The sequence below is a fragment of the Anas acuta genome, chromosome 2 (genome assembly GCF_963932015.1).
Source record: "Anas acuta chromosome 2, bAnaAcu1.1, whole genome shotgun sequence".
NCBI lineage: Eukaryota > Metazoa > Chordata > Aves > Anseriformes > Anatidae > Anas > Anas acuta.
In genome coordinates, this window is record NC_088980.1 from 140,159,320 (window position 1) to 140,178,509 (window position 19,190).

At 38.7% G+C, this 19,190-nt stretch overlaps 1 protein-coding gene across 1 annotated transcript; it reads left to right on the forward strand.

Moving 5' to 3' along the window:
- Window positions 1-1,667: 1,667 nt before the first annotated feature.
- Window positions 1,668-18,980, forward strand: TRHR (thyrotropin releasing hormone receptor). The gene is made up of 4 exons (XM_068672512.1): window positions 1,668-2,289; window positions 2,389-3,246; window positions 14,594-15,007; window positions 15,815-18,980. The coding sequence occupies exons 2-3, from the start codon at window positions 2,446-2,448 to the stop codon at window positions 14,999-15,001; spliced, it is 1,209 nt and encodes a 402-aa protein (XP_068528613.1). The 5' UTR covers window positions 1,668-2,289; window positions 2,389-2,445; the 3' UTR covers window positions 15,002-15,007; window positions 15,815-18,980.
- Window positions 18,981-19,190: the final 210 nt, after the last annotated feature.

The window sequence follows — 19,190 nt, forward strand, 5'->3', positions numbered from 1 at the left end:
GCATCTCCTGTACTCTGCCATTACTGCTGGAACTGCAAAAGCTTACATGCTCCCAGACACACTTCTGCAACCTCAGCTCAGACCTGCCTACAAGAGCTAGCAGAATAGATGGAAACATGATGAACAAAACTTTACGGTGGGACAGTGTGGCAGAAAAATATCAGTCACCACTGAAAGAGAAATCAGCTGGTGGAGGTGCTGAAAATGTTGGATTCAGCTGAAGTCAATGGGGGATAAGGGGTTAGTTCATTTTCCTGCTTTGAACTCTGGTCTAGCGCCTTGCTGAGTTTGATCTCTGCTGGGTCCCTGCTTGCTGCCACTAAATATAGGCTTGTTCACTCCTCAGCTCCCCCTGGTGTGCTTTAATGCTATGTGGTTTAGCCTACACGCTCTACAGCCACATAACTTTATAAACATAGATTGCTTGGTGATGGGGAATCTCCTCAGTCTGAAGGGTAAAATGTTGTGGAATGGGAAAGGGTGTGGGGAGGAACCCTGTTTCTGTCTCCCAGGTGTTACAATAGCACTGGCCTTCTTTCAGCTGTGTCCAGAACAAGGGGACCTGCAGAGTGTAAGGAGCAGAATCTCTGGTAAGATCCATGATGATTCTGTAGACAAAACACTGGTCCAGTAACCAGTGGCCTGGATTTTCCCATAGATGCCACCAATGAATCTGGTTCTCTCCCCCCATTTCTTCATCTGTTAAAAGGAAGAATGATACTCACTTTATCTGAATTCTACAGAGGAAAAACATCTGATCAAAATACAAGTGAGAAATGGTAAAAAAGTGTCTGGAAAGCTTAACCAAGTGGTGTCAAACTTCTGAAATGGTTTGAGTCTCATTTCCTACTCCAGTTCAAATGATATCCTCTTTTTGTCACAAAAAGCTGTTTCAGTCTATTTAAAATCCTAGTTCTGCAAACATTACATCATGTGCTAATCCTTTTCTCTTAATACTAAAATCTGTTTTGAAATCCAAGTTGCCTATCTCCAGTTGTGCAATATTTTTTTATTTGAACCCTTCCTGAGCAAAGAGCACAAAGAGCAAAAACAATTGCCCTGAATGAAAAAAAAAAAAAAAAAAAAAAAAAAAAAAAAAAAAAACTTTAAGGCAGATTTAATCTTCAATCTGTTAACACAATAGTATAAGCAGAAACAATGGGTTGAAGCACTGTGATGGGGAGTTGACAAGGGGGCTCTTGCACAGACAACTGGAGAAGGGTTTGCTATTGCAAATGCCTGGAGGCATTCAGATTCGTAGCAGGTTGGACAGAAAAGCTCTACATCCATTTCCAGTTGTAGTTTGGCTGCTGAACACTGCTACAGCATGCATTGATTTTTCATACATGTATCTGAAAGCATTATTTCTGCCTTTTTTATTATTATTTGTCTGTGTTTTTACACAATTTGACTGAGAAAGGAGGAGTTCATTCAAGGAGAGGAGAATCTTCACTGAGAAAACAGTGGTGGATTAATAAACTTGAGGGGGGTGGGGACTGATCTCATTAAGAAGCAGTTTGTGCTCTGAGAGTTTTATTGTTGCTGTGCTACAATCCAGAGAAGAGCTGAAAGGGCTCAGGAGTGACGACAATATCAATAGAGGTTTCATAGAGAATTGCCTGTAAAGTAAAATACAGTACAGTACAGTAAAGTGAAGTAAAGTAAAGTAAAGTAAAGTAAAGTAAAAGTAAATTAATTTTTCCTGCTGCTTTCAAAAGCTGTGATATATTTCTGCCAGCTCTGAAGGGCTGACAGCTCCCTGCAAAGCAGGAGGGAAGTGTAAATTACCTGTACTTCCACAAGGACACGGGGGAAATCAGAGTTTTAGAAATCAGTGTTTTTTATTGCCAGTCAATCTCCCCTTTGTTTGCCAGAGTGGATCAATATGATCGATATGTGAGCTAGCCATCTGAGAGCACAGAGGAAAAGCAGCGTGAAGCAGAAAACCTGGGAGCTTTACAAATCATTCTCTCTTTACCTCCCGCTGCTGTCTCCACCCTCGGTATGTTGTGACTCCTCCTGGAAAGCAGTGATGCTGAAATCTGCCAGGGGTGGATCAGCTCAGTCCCGTGCAGTGCTTCTGCCAGCTGGCAGTGCAGAAGAGCTCTGCTTTCCCTGCCTCCTCGTCCCCCTCTGCAGGGTGGAAACCTCCACATGCTGTGTTTTCATGAAAGCCTCAGACCAGCTATGAGAGCACAGCTTTCTAACCTGTGTGTGAGCTGGAGTCTGGGAAGGATTCACCTGTCTGGTAACTGAATTTACAAAGGCTCAAAGTCCAGGTGCTTTCAGGTGAGTGGAGGACAGGACAGCAATGGGACTGTGACTACATGGAGAATGTGCCCTGGGGCTACAGCTCATCCACACTCTGCTCCACGTCCCCCATTTCAGGGTACCATGGAGAACATGTGCTGAGATCAAGTGCCGGGCAGGAGCAGCAGTGGGCTAATGAAGATGGAGAATGACACAGGGGACGAGCAGAACCACACTGGGCTGCCGCTGTCAAGCCAGGAGATCATTACAGCTGAATACCAAGTGGTTACCATTCTCTTGGTCCTCCTCATTTGCGGACTGGGCATCGTGGGCAACATCATGGTGGTTTTGGTGGTCCTCAGAACCAAACACATGAGAACTCCCACTAACTGCTACCTGGTGAGTCTGGCTGTGGCAGATCTCATGGTGCTTGTGGCTGCAGGACTGCCCAATATCACAGAAAGTCTGTACAGATCCTGGGTATATGGCTACGTGGGGTGTCTCTGCATCACTTATCTCCAGTACCTAGGGATCAATGCTTCTTCTTTTTCCATCACTGCTTTCACTGTCGAGAGATACATAGCTATCTGCCACCCAATCAAAGCTCAGTTCCTATGCACTTTTTCAAGAGCCAAAAAGATCATTATTTTTGTCTGGGCTTTCACCTCCATATACTGTATGCTGTGGTTTTTCCTGCTAGACCTCAATACAGTAGTCTACAAAGACACCACTGTTGTGTCTTGTGGCTACAAGGTGTCCAGGAGCTATTACTCTCCTATCTACATGATGGACTTTGGTATATTTTATGTTTTGCCAATGGTATTGGCAACTGTCCTCTATGGCCTGATTGCTAGAATACTGTTCCTGAACCCCATCCCTTCGGACCCAAAGGAACACTCCAAGGCATGGAGGAATGACGTGGCTCACCAAAACAAGCCTGTGAATTCCAAGACGACTAACAGGAGTTTCAATAGCACTATTGCTTCTAGAAAGCAGGTAGGAACAGCAGTTTGGAATGGCTTTCTGAAACCTAAAACAACTTCTTTTAGAGTTCACTAGTCTAAATATGTGGGAATAAAACATATTCTGTCTTTTGCTATGTTGTCAAGCTGAAATTTATATTCTGATATTTATATACATATGTATAAATGTTTATTTTTCTTGCCTGTTCATTATCACTTACTGCTAGGACTAGAAAACGATTTGTATTTTATTTCCTGTACTAAAAAAAAACAAACAATCAGGAAGTGTCAAAAAAGAATAAAACATCAAATATATAAAGTGACTCTTAAGTTACTTTTGAGATTTGAGAAAAAGGAACTAGTCTGGCAGTTTAGGAGACTTGAGTTTAACCCCAGTTCAGGCACTGTGTGGCTCTGCAAACGTAGCCGAGTTCTTTTCCCGTCTCTAATGCCCCTGCGAAAAGCCTACTCAAACAAGTCTGTGTATAAAAATGCCTTGTAAATACTAAGCATCTGTTCTGTTCATTCTCAGAAAGTTTTCTGGGGTTTTGTTTGTTTGTTTGTTTGTTTTTTGTGATGGCTCAAAACTGAGGCATAGGTTTGACTAGCTTCTTTGCATATCATTAAATATATGTGTGTGTACGTAGCTAAAATATAGTTAGTTGAATGATTTATGGCTATTTGCAATGAAGCTTACTACCTCACACTCACACAGCACTCAGCACCATTGGGTCCAGTACCGACAAATTCAGGAGCATCACTTTGTGGTCAGGTCTCAGGCACAGGCTCCAGCTGTGTCCTGAAGCTTGATGTGGGCATGAAGGAGCATGGCTCTGCACTGAGCAACCTGGCTCAAACCCCTTAGCAGCTGCTGCAATGATCTGTACAGGGGCCACTTCATCAGGCAAGATGCTTCTACCTCCTACACTGTACAAGTCCCTCGGGAAGCAAAGTTGAACTGTGCACCTTTTCAAACAAGCCGAGTGCACACCCAGCTGATAAGTTGAGCTTTATGTTCTTATTATTTTACAACAGTTGCTAATGTTTTATGAGATAGATGGTTTCTCAGTATTGGAACCATGCCTTGAAATACACAATTGAAACACGTAGGCTAGGATATATTTAATTATGCCTCCAATTATTAGAGATTAGAAGTCTAATTTTGTTTTCCTTTATCCATTAATTAGTAGGAGAAAAAGATAATACACTTTTAAAGTTATTAATATCATTTCAGCATGCATACTTGGTAATTTATGCTTAGCATCATTTGAAAAGCACACAAGTTTTTTAAATTAAGCTTTTCAGACAGTGGATGCTGTTATATTACAAAATCAGGAAGTGATGATTATAGTGTAATGCCTTTTCTTTTTGTCTCTTATAAAGACAACAAGATGTTTTCTAAAATCCTAAATAACCTGGTGGATTAGACTTGCATCATTATGAGTAAAGTTGGCATTTTTGCATGGTACAATCTAGGAAGCAAAGCAAGGATAGTGAGGCAGTTTTAGTAACACTTGTATAATAGCAGCTTACAAAATATATCCTGTAATGTAAAATGGAAAAACACAAGTCCATATTCAAATAATCTAAAATCTCAAAAACTACAAAGACATGAAGTAAGAAGAAAGACATGTAGAGCTGACAGTCAGTATATGACTTCTGCCCTCCTGTGAAGTTGTATAAGTGCCTTCTTCTAGGGTGATAGAGTTGCATATGATATCCATGATATCCATCCTGTGATCTGTAGAGAAAGTGGCTGAAAATGTGGTGTACAGGAACATTTCAACGCAACGTAATCAGCCCGTGATCCAGTGGTGGGTTGGCTCCAGATGGCAGCCAAGCCCCAACCCAGCCGCTGAGTTACTCCCCCTGCAGAAAAAAAAAAAAAAAAAAAAAAAAAAAGGGGGGGGGGAGAAAATGGAAAGAACAGGAGTGAGAGTCCTCATGGGTTGGGTTGGGATAAAGACAGGGAGAGCACTTACCAGTTGTGGGCAAAAAAGACCATACTTGGGAAAAGTTAACTTAATCTACTGCCAATCTATGTCCCTTTGTTATAGCCCCAAGTTACACTCAGTCCCTCAGCGGTGCCCCAGCATGAGGCCGCTGGAGCCAGATGGAACCATCTGGAACTGGCTGGAGCCAGCTGGAGCTGGCTAGAACCAGCTAAAGCCACCTGTGTCTGTAATGGGGCAGCCCCGGCCTCTCCTCACAACAATCCTTGCAGGCCCTGACCTGCACCGGGGCATGGATACCAACTGCAGCTCCATTGCATTGTTACAATTAATTATTATCAGTAACCAGCTGTGAGATTGCCTTTATATAATATAGAATGATGGGAGGTTAGATAGGTGTCCTCAGCCTTCGTGCAGGCTTAAGCCAATGATTTTCATAACCATTTTTGATAATGATCAATCCAATATACCAGTAAATGAATTAATTTACCTACTTAGTCTGGTGTGGGTTGCTTAACTAACATGGATTTAGATTGACCTGGACTGCCAGGTCATATCATTTTATCTAATTTTCTTCTTGTTACCTCATCTATGTTTTGAAAATCTTCCTTTGTTAAAAATGGTCAAAAATTGCTATGTAGCTGTAAAAGAAAAGGCTTTATCCCCTACCTTGTCATACAGTAGCTGCATTTCAGTTTAAGAGGACTTCCTAAAGCTGTTTCAAACTCATGGCAGAAATAGATCTTGTCATCCTGTTGTTTTTTAGACATTTTTAACTTATATTATTGTGTTAGCATTTAGCGTGTACTGTCAACTTTGTGTTTTGATGTCAGCTTCCAAAAATTAATGTCGGGCTTCTATATACATTCAATACTTTTTACTGTGAGTCATACAGATATGTAATTTCATTTGTTTTCTTCCAAAAAAAATGGTAGTACATCACTTAGGCTTCTGGTATGAGTGTTAGCTCAAAGTTAGAAGCTGACTAATTAAAAATGTGAAGAGTAACTTGGAAATCACCCTAAATTCCACACCCAGGATGCTTCTTCACACTTGACACCAAAGCAAAATAACAGGGCAAGATAGGAAAACCCTTGCATGGCATCTAGAATAGCTGCATGCTCAAGGAGGAAGCAAATACAGAGTAAAATAATTTTCACACAACTGTGGATGACGGCTACCTGGGCTGAAGCTGGGGGGTTGTATGGAAGATCAACAATGAGGTAAACAGGAATGAGGGAGGCGGCTACTGCAGAAGGATGGATGGACCATGCTCAGTTTTGTTAGAACAAATATTTCCAATTTCTAACGTAACCAGACACAATGTAACAAATGAAGGGGAAAAAAAGAGGTCAGGTGGTCAGGAACTTTGTTTTATATTATTCTATGATTTAGAAAGAAGTCCTGAAATTTATTTTAGAATGGTGAGTCAAGCCTATTTTAACATATTTTTCCTTAGAGATCTCTAGGGATGAGCTCAGAATGAATGAGCTCAGACTATCTACATCTATATCTACAATGAATGAAAATCAGCTCTTCCAGGTAGAAAGTGATAATGTGCTTATTCATTCCATTCCCTGCTTGCACCATCTCACCCACATGATTTAAAAGTCACTGAACTATATGAGTTCAAGGAAATACTTAATTCATTTGAATGTTTGAAAAGCTGACAAAAACAAAATATATTCACTAAATGATCAATACACTCATATCAATAGCTACTGAAGGACAACATCTCCAAAGTACTACTCAGGGTCCCCTGAAGAGTTGTTCACTCAAAGCACTTCAAGACAAAACTTAACAGGGAAGACAAACAAAAAACATGTATTAAAAATCAGGCCTTTAAATAAAAAAATCAAAAGGGAGGGAAAGGCACAAAATAAGTTTTGTTTTTCTCATAAAATACCTCTAGTTCCGATACATTTTTTCTTTCACAAAGCAGCATACATTACTGCTGATATTGAACAAAAACCTAAATTGGGAGTTATTTATTTATACTGCAGCTGAAGTTCTGGCAGGGAAAGAAGCACCAACAAATACTTATAGAACATGTCAAACTCTATTCTTGTATCTACTTGTGAAGAGCTAAATAACCCTACTTGTGCATTATTTATCCTTTTTTTACAGAACTGTACAGGATAGCAGGATTTGATAAACCAATTTAAAAAGTTTTCAAAAATAAAACTCTTATTTGATAGCAAGGCATTCCTTCTTACATTGGAGTCCATTTCCAATTGACTTTGTATTTTCCATCAGCCTTTCTGTGTCCCAGAAGGAGCAGTTCATTCTACCTCTTCTTTGTCAGAAGCTAAATACTCCGCTCCTTATGGAAAACAATGAGTCATTTATCACCATTGCAGAGCTTTTGCAGCCACTAGAAGTCAGTAGGCAACACCTGACTGTATCCTGAGGGAAGATCTCTGCCAGAAAAAGGTCCAGCATTGATATGTTCTGTTTTCAGAGGGGAATTAGTACGTGCTTAGTGCTACATGGCATCAAATATTGTTAAGCTTGTTTTTAGTACTGAAATATGCAGGTAAAACTTCAAGAATGTGATTAGTTTGTTACTTAAAGAAACATCTTATGACTGTGTTGAGCGGGGTTTAAGCTGTGCTCTGCAAAGGAAATAACCTTGCTAGACTGAAATTCATATAGAGTTGAACATAGGATCCTTATGTGGGAAAGCATTGGACTGCCAATAGAGGAGTTTCAGTGATGAAGAAACAGTGACATAATGTTTGCTGCAACAGAAAAATAGGAGAAAATGAAAAGGTGACTGAGAGTAAGGTGAGACCTCTCTGACCAAAAAGAAACTATATAGAATATTTTTGCTGAGTGATTTTCACAATCTGAACCTGAGAAAACAGGATGAAATAGTCCTAGTGTACATATTTCCTCAAGTTAAACAGGAGAGCAAATTTTTCAAACATTTTTCACTTAAGCTCGCTTCACAGTAGCTGAAACTTCAAAGCGTAACAGAGGAAAGATCAATATGCTTAGAAGATGATATCTTGACAAAGAGTTATCTCTTAAGGCGAGATAGTTCAAAGTCCCTTTTACTTTACTGAGAACCAAAGAAGGAGCTTCATTGCAAATTCAATGTTAAGATTTATTTAACAGCTATATGATCATGTGGACAAGTCTCAGGAAAGTGAATTCAAGTTCATTCCTACTCACTCACCAGAAAATATAGACTGAATTTGGGGGGTGTCCAATTAAACATATAATTCAAATGTGTAAAGTAGCCTGGTCCTCCTGAAGCACTGTGAAAATGTAATGCCATAAGACTAGGGTAAGCACTGCCTATAGTGGCAACAAAGATTAAAGGTGGATATTTCAAGTAATTTTATAAGCAATCGGCAGTATAACATCCTGGTCTATTTCATCGGTAAGCGATTCTTCACTGATTTCAAATGACTGATATTTTAATGGCATTATTCTTTAAGCTGTTTCATAGTCTCTAACAAGGTCCCACAGCCTGTAGATATAGGCACAACTTCTCAATAGTCCGGGGGGGGAGGGGGGAAATAAAATAAAATAATAAAAAGTTAAGATTTCACCACAACAACCAACATAAACCTGCCCAAGAAAGAAACATTCCTACCTTCCTACCTCTGCTTCCTGTTAGCTATGCACTTCATAAGAGGCTTCTACAGACTTTTCCTTTAGACTTTGAGAAGTCTTATTTCTCAAAAAGCAAAGGAGCTGGAGCAATTTTTAGTGTAGTTTTTCCTTTAAAATGTCTTTGTCTTTAAAATGCTGTGAAGCAACTGCAAAGGCAACAACAATAGTTAAATCCCTGATTTTTCAGGTATGCATATGATGGCTTCAGCCTACCAATTTGTGTCTTTGTTATTCCAAAATAGCCTGTTATTGGTACTTACAAACCATACATATTGTTAAATCTTCCAGAAAACTCATTCACGGAGTGTATCCTAATCAAAATGAATAACAATTGAGGAATCTTATTAACTGCAGTCACAGGCATTGATAGCATGTAAATAGTAATGTGTGTGCCTAAATTCAATCTGGAAAATAAACAAGTGCCTGTACCTAGGGTTTGGCGGTATAGTCCATTACTGAAAATTGCAGAGAAACTAAATTCAATATAGTCAGCTCATTGCCTTTATCAAGAAGTTCATATTCAACTTATATTTATATTCACACACCTATTATGGCTTCATCTTTACACATGCCTGAAATTCGAGATAATAATTGTTTGATCTTTAATCATAGCCATCCTTTTCATAATCTTTGCACCAGCGTAAAAAGTAGCCCTGATTAACTCATTCCAACGGGCAGGTGGAATAAACAGGTCTTGCAGTATAACACATGCACGACACCAAATCCAGGTGTTGTAGGAGCTGAATGTTTACAGCAGCCTCACTGAGTTCAGGCTCTATTGTATGTGTCTCCCATGGCAGGTGTTTGAGAGCATTCTCAAGTCTGCATTCTGGAAAGACATCAAAATATCAGCAAGAATGAAAGTTTCCCTGTAAATGCATATGAGAGGAGATGATAGATGAGCTACTGAGATATATTTGTACTTGTAAATGTGTTTATTGATATGGCTCTGAATAAATTATGAGTGTTGTGGAGCAGCAGACAAAAAAAGCCAAACTTTTTCAGTTTATTTATTTAAAAAAAATTATGCACATGGCTGTAAGTGTCAAAATAAACACTTTTTTTTTTTTCATGCACAGCACCACCACAATTTCAATAACTTTAAGTTTAATAACTTTGTTTGCAGAAATAAAAGATAATGGTCCTTATTTGGACTTCAGAAGGTTTAGCAGCTTACTTTAAAGTTGCCATTTAGGACAATGAATTCAAAAAAAAAAAAAATCTTTAAGGAAAAGCTGAAGGACAACTCCAGTTTCCCTTCTCTAAAATTCAGTGCCACTGCACATTTTATGCATTCTGTTCACAAGCCTTTTATTAAAAAGATGAGAGATAAAGAAAAATTTCATTTCATGAATAGAAAATGTGTTATTCAAAGTATATCAGAGAAGATTTCTCAAGAAAACTGCTTTTCTAGCAGCTAAACACCCATACATTATTTGGCTGATGTCCCTCCATGATTGATTAAAAACTGTATGTTATCCTCCAGTGAAACTCCTCTCTATTGGGATGTACTATGTGATGAACTTCTCTCTAAAAAAACTTCTCTGTTCACTCACAGCAGAGCAGGCATGGATTCCAGCTAGCAGTGAAAGATAAAGTTTTGTATGGCTACAAGAAACCTCAATCATATCACTTAGTTTCACTTGCAGTTTTATTATATCAAAACTTTACATTAATTTATTTAATCCTCTTCTTCACTGTGCAACTTCCAATTATTTTGGATTACAAAACCACAGACTGGCATATAAAATCTCTGCATTGCAGTGAGCACCACCAAGCATGAGAAAGGGATATCAATGAACACAGCCAAGTACAAGAACAGGAGATACTATTGCATGCTTTTAAAATGCCAGTGATTATATTGCACAGTGACTTAGTAAGTACAAGTATGACTTTTACCTACCAATGTAAGAAAGGTTAACAGTCAAAGGAGAAGGAAGCAACTACCAAACAGCAGATACCATCATAATGAAAATGTCTTCTAGAAGTACTCCCTTAGAATGACAACGTTTTAGAACAGGAAGGAAAAAAGGAAAAAAAAAAATCAGAATTAAAATAAATAAATAAAGCATTATAAAAGTTTTTTGTTGTTGGTTTTTTTTGTTTGTTTGTTTTGTGTTTTTTTTTCAAAACATTATCAGAAACAAGAGATTAGATTTGAAGAGTGGTTGCATGCAGCCAGGAGCATATTCAATCTCAAACACTTTGCTATCATTCAAAGTAGACTTGAAATTTGGACTAAAATTGATTTGTCTCAAAGGTTTTTAATTGTGTTTTCAGTTTCCTCAACTGAGAATAATTTGTACTCTGAGTATAGAATATGCAGTGCGTACTGCAAAGAGCAATCAGTGCACGTTTGTCTTCACCTGACTAATTAGTGGGCACGTTAGTGTTCTGCAGACTGATCTAAAGGTCTTTTCCTCTGCTTTCAGAGAGTTTTGATGTATGGTTAGATAGAATAGGTATTAAAAAGAATGTTCTTTAAAAATTTACCCCCTTTATGTTAATGTCCCACTCCACTGACAAAATGATTAGCCCCTCCAAAAAGAACATTTAGTTATGTTTCGTATGAAGTGATTTGAAAAATGTTATGACAAGACAATGTCTTCTCTGGCTTAAAGCTTGACAGTGCCAAGCTAACTTGGCTCTTTTAAACACGCTCAAACCTGTAGACTGAATCAATCTCAGCTCAGGGCACTTTCTGCTGTGGCTATGATATTTTTTATCTGGTACTAAGAACCAGTTCTAAAATATTGTAAAGTCAGTAAGCTGAGTACAGACTAGTGATGTTAGATAGAAGAAAAATGGATGTAAAGTCACAAGAGAAGAGGAGGCTCAGGGCCGACCTTATTGCTCTCTACAGGTACCTTAAAGGAGGCTGTAGTGAGGTGGGGGTTGGCCTGTTCTCCCACGTGCCTCGTGACAGGATGAGGGGGAATGGGCTTAAGTTGTGCCAGGGGAGTTTTAGGTTAGATGTTAGGAAGAACTTCTTTACTGAAAGGGTTGTTAGGCACTGGAACAGGCTGCCCAGGGAGGTGGAGTCACCACCCCTGGAAGTCTTTAAAAGACGTTTAGATGTAGAGCTTAGGGATATGGTTTAGTGGGGACTGTTAGTGTTAGGTCAGAGGTTGGACTCGATGATCTTGAGGTCTCTTCCAACCTAGAGATTCTGTGATTCTGTGAAGTACAAATAAAGTTAGCTAACAGTTTGCACAGTACATACGTGAAGCACAAAGACCTATATGGTCTTTCTGCCATATAGGACTTGAAGGGTAACAGCCTTTTTTCCATTGAGGTACTGTATCATTTACGTGACTTAAAATTTCATGAGTGAATATCTTTCTGTTTCCTGATAATAACTATGATCAATTTGCTTCTAGTACAACCTGGGATTCAAACTGACAGCTGCATCATTGTAAATGATTCTCTGAGCAATTGTTCTTTAAAGATATACTCAGAAGAAATTTAAATTGCCACTGATCAGTGGGTATTGTAACAAAGTCCCCTGCTGAGCTTCTGGTAGCAAAGTATCCTGATGCCTGTGTAGACTATTACCCACACTTCCTCTGAATGCCAGAGCTGTTACAACACATCTGTTAATTGGACTCACTCCCATTGTTAATCCAAGCTCTACAAAGGGTTACTTTCTTCCTTTATAATCATTCCATGATGAATGATTATTCTCAGTTGAATGGATTTGCTCAGTTTCGAGCTGCACGCTGGGGCCAAACTGAAGGAAGGAAAGGAAGGAGATAAGGAGTCCCCAGTCTTTGTGAGCCAGAGCAGGTCAGCACTGAATAACCTCACTCCTTGCAGCCCTGCTCAAAGTACTATTCCTTCTAGAAATGACTCAGAGATAAGGCAAAAATTTTAGCTACTTGAGACATTCACATTTGTGATTTGCTCTGTTCTGGTGATGGCTTTTGCACAGCAAACAAGAAAAGCTATGCAGAAGTCATGAAAAGATGTATTGGTCAAGTGAGAAAACAGGGAGATAAAATTCCTCAGTCTGATTTTTGGCTCCTACTGAACACTGATGTAGAGGTGTGAAGTGGGAGTGAAGAGAGGAGAACTGTAGAATCAAGCTGTAATTTTTGAATATGTGCATTTAAAGATAGATAGATACATATGTAGAGTAAGTTGTCTCTTCATCCCATTCTGTATTGTAACAAAAAAACAACAAAAATGGTAATATTAGTATGTCTTTATAGATAGAAAAAAAAAAACAAAAACAATCATACTTTAGATAATGAGATTGCATGTTTTCTATATAATGAACTATCTGATCAGAAAATCAAATATACAGTAATACTTCAAACAAAAGAACCATAACAAAACCTAACATCTCTATGTAGGTGATTTTAGTGGAGTTATCTGTCTCCCTTGGGCATCAGTTGAAACTCATCACTAATTGAACTACAGCTATTGGTTCTACAAACAATGACATTATAACCCATACAGCCAGCATGTATTCTGTGGCTAAAGAGGTTGCTACTTCATTGAAGTATAACTTCAGGTACCCAAGGTGAAGTATAAATGAATAAAGTATAATATGACTGAAGCAAAGGTAAAAAGAAGTTCTTCAAGCTACTCTGTCAATCGATAGCAACATTTTTATGTCAAGAAGAAAGGCAAATAGTAATATATATATTATTATAATAATAAAAAAGACACAAGTAGCAGCTATAGCTCACCAAACTCAGTGCCACTGCTCTCCAGCTCATGCTCACACAGTTAACCAAATCATCTCCTGACCTATGTGGGGCCATTCCACTGTATTATCCCAGTGTGTTTCCCATGTAGTCACATTTCACTGTGCTTTCTACCTTGTTTATTAACACTTTTCAAGCTTTCTTAATGTAGGGACTAGAGATTACAATATACTATATATGTTAGGATTACAATCACTATATATACAGTATCTACCAAGTAGCATCTAAAAAGAACCATAACTAAATCTCTATGTAAGTGATACAGTAAATTGTTTACAACAGAAAGACGTTTTTTGTTTTTGTTTCTTTTTTTTTGAATAACTTTTAAATCATTTCTTATTCCCTTCGTTTCAGATATCCTGGGTATTCCCAAGGGTTGTGTTTTTTTTTCTTTTTTCAAGACAAATTTACAAAACAGATAAAAGCTCTTATAGTAAAACTTTATTGTAATCCTTTATATTTCCGTTTGTGTAACTATAAACTATAACTGACATTTCAGACTAAAAAACAAATAATGAAGATCTAATTAAATATTAGGATTTATGGTCTAGGAATAAATCTAGTTCCTTAAATAAAATAACAATAACAATAACAATAACAATAACAATAACAATAACAATAACAATAACAATAACAATAACAATAACAATAACAATAACAATAACAATAACAATACTTTTGGCTTTTGGAAACCTTTTTAAGGCAGTTGTTAAAGTGGATAATATAAATAGGCTTCAGGTTCAATTCATTTACAGGCCATATTAGTCTAAAGGATATCTAAAGTGATTAAAAAAGAGGGGATGGGGGGATCCCTTTTTTCCACCTAAAACACCTTCATCCAGTCTGAGGAGTTGCAAAGTCTACAAAGAGTCGTTTAACAAAAACTGGGAGAAATCTGAAGCCAGGCTTATTGTTGTTGTTCTTCTTCTTGCTACATAAGAACTTTCTGAATCAAACATGGATTTGAAATTCACAGTTGAAAAGTCTGTCAGTAGTTTTGGTTTGCCATAGAGATGTAGAAACATACATGTTTTTTCCAAGCTGTGAGTACTAACTTTCTGCCCGCCTCATGTCTCTCTCTGTGTCCCCCCAGGTCACCAAGATGCTGGCTGTGGTGGTTGTCCTCTTTGCATTTCTTTGGATGCCCTACCGAACACTGGTGGTTGTCAACTCTTTTCTTTCCAGCCCCTTCCAAGAAAACTGGTTCCTGCTATTTTGCAGAATCTGTATTTATTTAAATAGTGCCATCAATCCTGTAATTTACAATCTCATGTCCCAGAAATTCAGAGCAGCCTTCAGGAAACTCTGCAACTGCCAGCAGAAGCGGGAAAAAAAACCTGCCAGTTACAGTGTGGCCCTAAATTATAACGTCATCAAAGAGTCTGATCACTTCAGCACTGAGCTAGAAGATATTACTGTCACCAATACCTATCTGTCCTCTGCAAAAACATCCATCGGCGACACGTGTTTGTCATCTGGGGTAACAGATAATGCCTTTTGATATTTGGTGAGTATTCCTCATGAAGCAGACCGTGTTGATGTGCAGTAGGTGGTGCTGGGATAGCTTTCATGTGGGGCAGAGCAATGAAGGTCTAGCTGGGTAAGGTTGGTGGTGATAAATGATGCACCACAAAATGGGGCAGTGTCACTGTACTGTGAGGAGGGACAGCTGCTCGCGTCTGGAAATTGGTGCTCAGGTTGCCTTGCACTGAGCATGATAAGACCAGGAGGATCTGGGTCACGGGGAACAATGAGAAGAAATGTGTAGGTTGAGCCTTACTCCCTGAGAAGCAGAGGGCAGTGGTGGGGCACCAGTGAGTGTTACTCAGGCACAGTGCCCCATGTATGGTGTCTGGCAGAGGGGTGGCGTTTCGTGTCTGAGCTCAGCGATTCCTCCTGGGCCATGCTCTGACTGCCTGCAGGAGAGTAATGGGGCATTTTATCGTGTGTCACCCCCTCCAGGTTGGGGGCAATTAACCCAGTGCCACCATGGAGCTAGCACAAAGAGAAGACATGGATCTCACACAGCAGCACTCCAGTCCTGGAAAGCCACATCCATTTCATGCTAGATGTACTGTTCCCATAAGTAGCACGTTTCTCTAACCCAGATTTCTTCTGTGTGGTAATGCACATTACTATTTCAAGATTCCTTTTATGCAACAATCCTTAACTACTGTTCATAAGCCTGTATACCTGAGCTCTTACAATAGAGATGATCCACAGAGCGACTTACTTTTTAAATTTCTTTTTTGTAGATGTTGTGAGGATGAAAGATATTTATTTCTTACTTTGTTTCTTCTCTCCTAATTTTCAGGCCTGAGATCCACCTTGTTCTGAGTATGCAGCCATACAAATCCTTCAGATGCTCTGTTCCCACCAACCTATATGAAATACAAAGGCATTTCTGCTCGCAAAACTGCTGGAGTTACCATATATCTCTACATATCTGTCTGCTTCATACAAGGAAACAGAATTTTTGGGGGAATTAAAGCAATATACTGCCAAGTCTAATTGAATGAAGCACTTAATGTAACTTTAAGCAGGTGAGTTGACTTCAGCGGAATATGCAAGTCCTACACCTCACATATAAGAGATGAAGAAACTTGGAGACTGCCAAACAGTAGTGCACGCTTCTCAAAAGAGCAAGGCTGCCTGGGACATCACTATGGACACAGAGCAGGACAGAGCCTTCTTACATGCTGCTGCGTGTCCTGGGAGTGCTCACACTGCACTGGGTGCCCAAGAACAGCTGGAACTGAAATGGAGATCTAGCAGTAGATATCATAATATGCTTCAAAAAACAGATATCTGATAGATCTGATAGCAAAGAGCATGAAATCTTTTTTTTTTTTTTTTTTTTTTTTTTTTTACCATGAACAGGTTGAAATATGAAGGCTCTTCAATCAATTCACAGCAGGGAATAAACAAATTAAAAAATCAGTAGGAAGCTTTCAAAAACTTATTTTTTTTCAGCCAGCTAGTTTAGAGATGGGCCACATGAAATATAAGTTTCAGCTAAAACTGAATCCTCTCTGAACCTGACATATACTGGAGAGTACTGGACAGGTTTTTACTAGTTAATTTTATCTTAGTTCAGCAGTAATTGTCTCTCAGGCTGCTACAAGAGGTTTATGGCTTCAGTATAGGTAATGCCTAAAGAAAAGAGGAAAACAATGAAAAAAAAAGTCAGAGTTCTCTTCATTTTTCTTTTCAAAGGGTATCCATTATAATATTGCAGGATATAAGAAGTGTCTTGAAAGGTTGATTGGCTGTATATTTGTCTGGAAAGAGAAAATTCTGTGAAAGCATTGCTACCTTTTCTTAATTTTCCAAGTTCTTTGTCATGTTTCCCTTTCCCTTTTCCTGTCCCGCAGCCTTTGCTGTGTCCTCTCCACTGGTGCCACTCCTCAGCTGCATGAGCAGCACCAACTGCATGCAACGGGCCGATGGGCCATCAGTGTAGTGCCTGAACACCCACACAGCTGGAAGGTGGGTGTCAGGATTCTTCTGCTTTTTAAATAACAAGGAAAAGGTACAATAGAGTAAGTCACTTAGCAGACAAGTGGGCAAAGCTGGCTGAGGCTCAATAGTCACAAGGGAAGAATACTGATGTTAGAGATGAGTGCATAGCAATCATATTTCTTAAATACAATATAGCAGGGGTATAGGCATTCAGCAAGCCTTTCCTTGTTCAGAGATCAATGTGAAATTTGAGTTCTGTGGCATTTCATTGCTCACTCTTGCCTAAAACTACAGCATCCTATCATAAAGGCAGTCAGAAAGAGCTACCACAAGCTATATAACGCTTCCTCCAAAGCAACTGCCACAGTAAAACTAAATTACCTGGGAAACATTGCATAAGCATTTGTATTTATTTAGACACATCCAAGACAAGAATCAATTCCTCGACATAGATCAGCAGAGCCTGATCATGCAGTCAGGTAGAATGGCTTACAGCTGACCCACAGGATGCTGCCGGAGGACATGTGTGTGGAGGCGGCCACCCATGGGGTGGGCAGGGGATGCACATCAGCCAGGCAGCTGTGTGCTAGCCAACACAGGCTTACACATTTAGCCCTACCTCTGCCAGAGAAGCATGGATTAAACAAAACTCCTACAGGTTGACAAAAATCAGAATTAAATTCTGTCCTTCCTTTGCCACGTAGCTCCAAGCTAGCTTCCTTTGCTCATCTAGCTCTGCTTTCTCAGTCTGTGTCCCTATAGACTTTTTTTAAGCCCATATTTTAGCAAGGTTTCAATGAAAGGCTAAAATTTATGTGGACAATTTTGTATACACCTTCATTTGGAACAAGTAAAAACGAACGATTTTATGCTGATATTTGTACAAACATAAATGAGTATGCATACAAAACTGTGTGCATAACGACAATATATAAAATCGCAGAAGTAAGTTCAGGTGCAGTTTTAACTCATAATTTATTGTGACTATGTCTTTATGGATGTTATTCATGAAATATCTACTAATTTTACACAGATTCCAACTGCTAGTGCTATGAAACTTTGCTAGATAACATGCTAATGTAATTTGAGGTCTAGTTCTATGTTTGTTCTGTTTATAACAGCAACCAACCTTTTTTCTTGTATCTGAGCATAATAGATTAGATATGTGGGACTTTATTTAAAAACTTGTGTGATTTTAACTTTAGTGATAATATTATAGCATATTTTTTGCTAGTTGTGAAAGTGGCTGGATGTCAACTACTGACTGAAGTAATGTAACTATTTATATACATATTTTGTGCATAACAAATTCCTCTGTAACGTTTAGCTTGAAAGAATTGTCTGAATGGTAGCACTATTGAAATCCATGTCTGGATCCTCGTGTAATGGCTTTGATGTAAGAGATGGGGTTTTTACAGATTTATTTTTTAATTTTTAATTTTTATTTGGAAACTTACCCAATAATTGACAGAAGATATATTGTTGTAGGTTCTTGGTTTTGGAGCTACACTCTTTTCAGTGTAACATAGTGAGATGCTGCAAGCTTCAGTGCTGGTAAATTGTGCACTGTGCAGCTCAGAGAGGTTAGGTGTATTTAAAGCGTGTTTCAGTTAAAATTAGTGCATGGCCTCTTGGAGGTCAGAGTTAAGGAGTGTCCAAGCAGCTCCAATACTGTGAAGGTGTTTATGATGCTGCTGTGGAAATGAATGACACAAGTTGTGGAAAGGAATTGTACAAGACTAATGATAAAGCTATCACTAGATTCCCTTCAAAAGGATACTGTCCAATACAACTGACTGAAAGACTGATTCTACTTCAGGAGCTGCTGCCTTGCTCTTGTGCTACACAGGATCAGTCACAGCCTTTGCAAGAAGACGGGCATTTCTCACTTGTTTTTGAAAAGCCAACAATGCAAACAAACAAACAAAGCAAAGCAAAACAACATCAATCTTTCATTTTCACCATGTGGGAAAAAAAGAAAAAAAAAAAGAAAGAAAGAAAGAAGGGAAAAAAAGAAACGTTTCAAGAGTGTGCAAAACCAAAGTGTCCTTTCAACAGTGCTGCATACACTTATTTGTTTCTCTATTATTGTATGAATACTATTGTGTATAGTTGTTTATTTGTTTCAAACTGCAGTGAAATTTCAAAATGATCTTTCACCATTTTGTTTCTACTTTTTGAGAAGGAATTATTTCGTTGATGTTTTGTTGTTTTCAATAAGAGATTTT

Coding starts and splice junctions, on each gene's coding strand:
- TRHR (XM_068672512.1), top strand. CDS start 2,446: ATGAAGATGGAGAATGACACAGGGGACGAGCAGAACCACACTGGGCTG. Junction 3,247..14,593: donor CTATTGCTTCTAGAAAGCAG/GTAGGAACAGCA, acceptor GTGTCCCCCCAG/GTCACCAAGATGCTGGCTGT.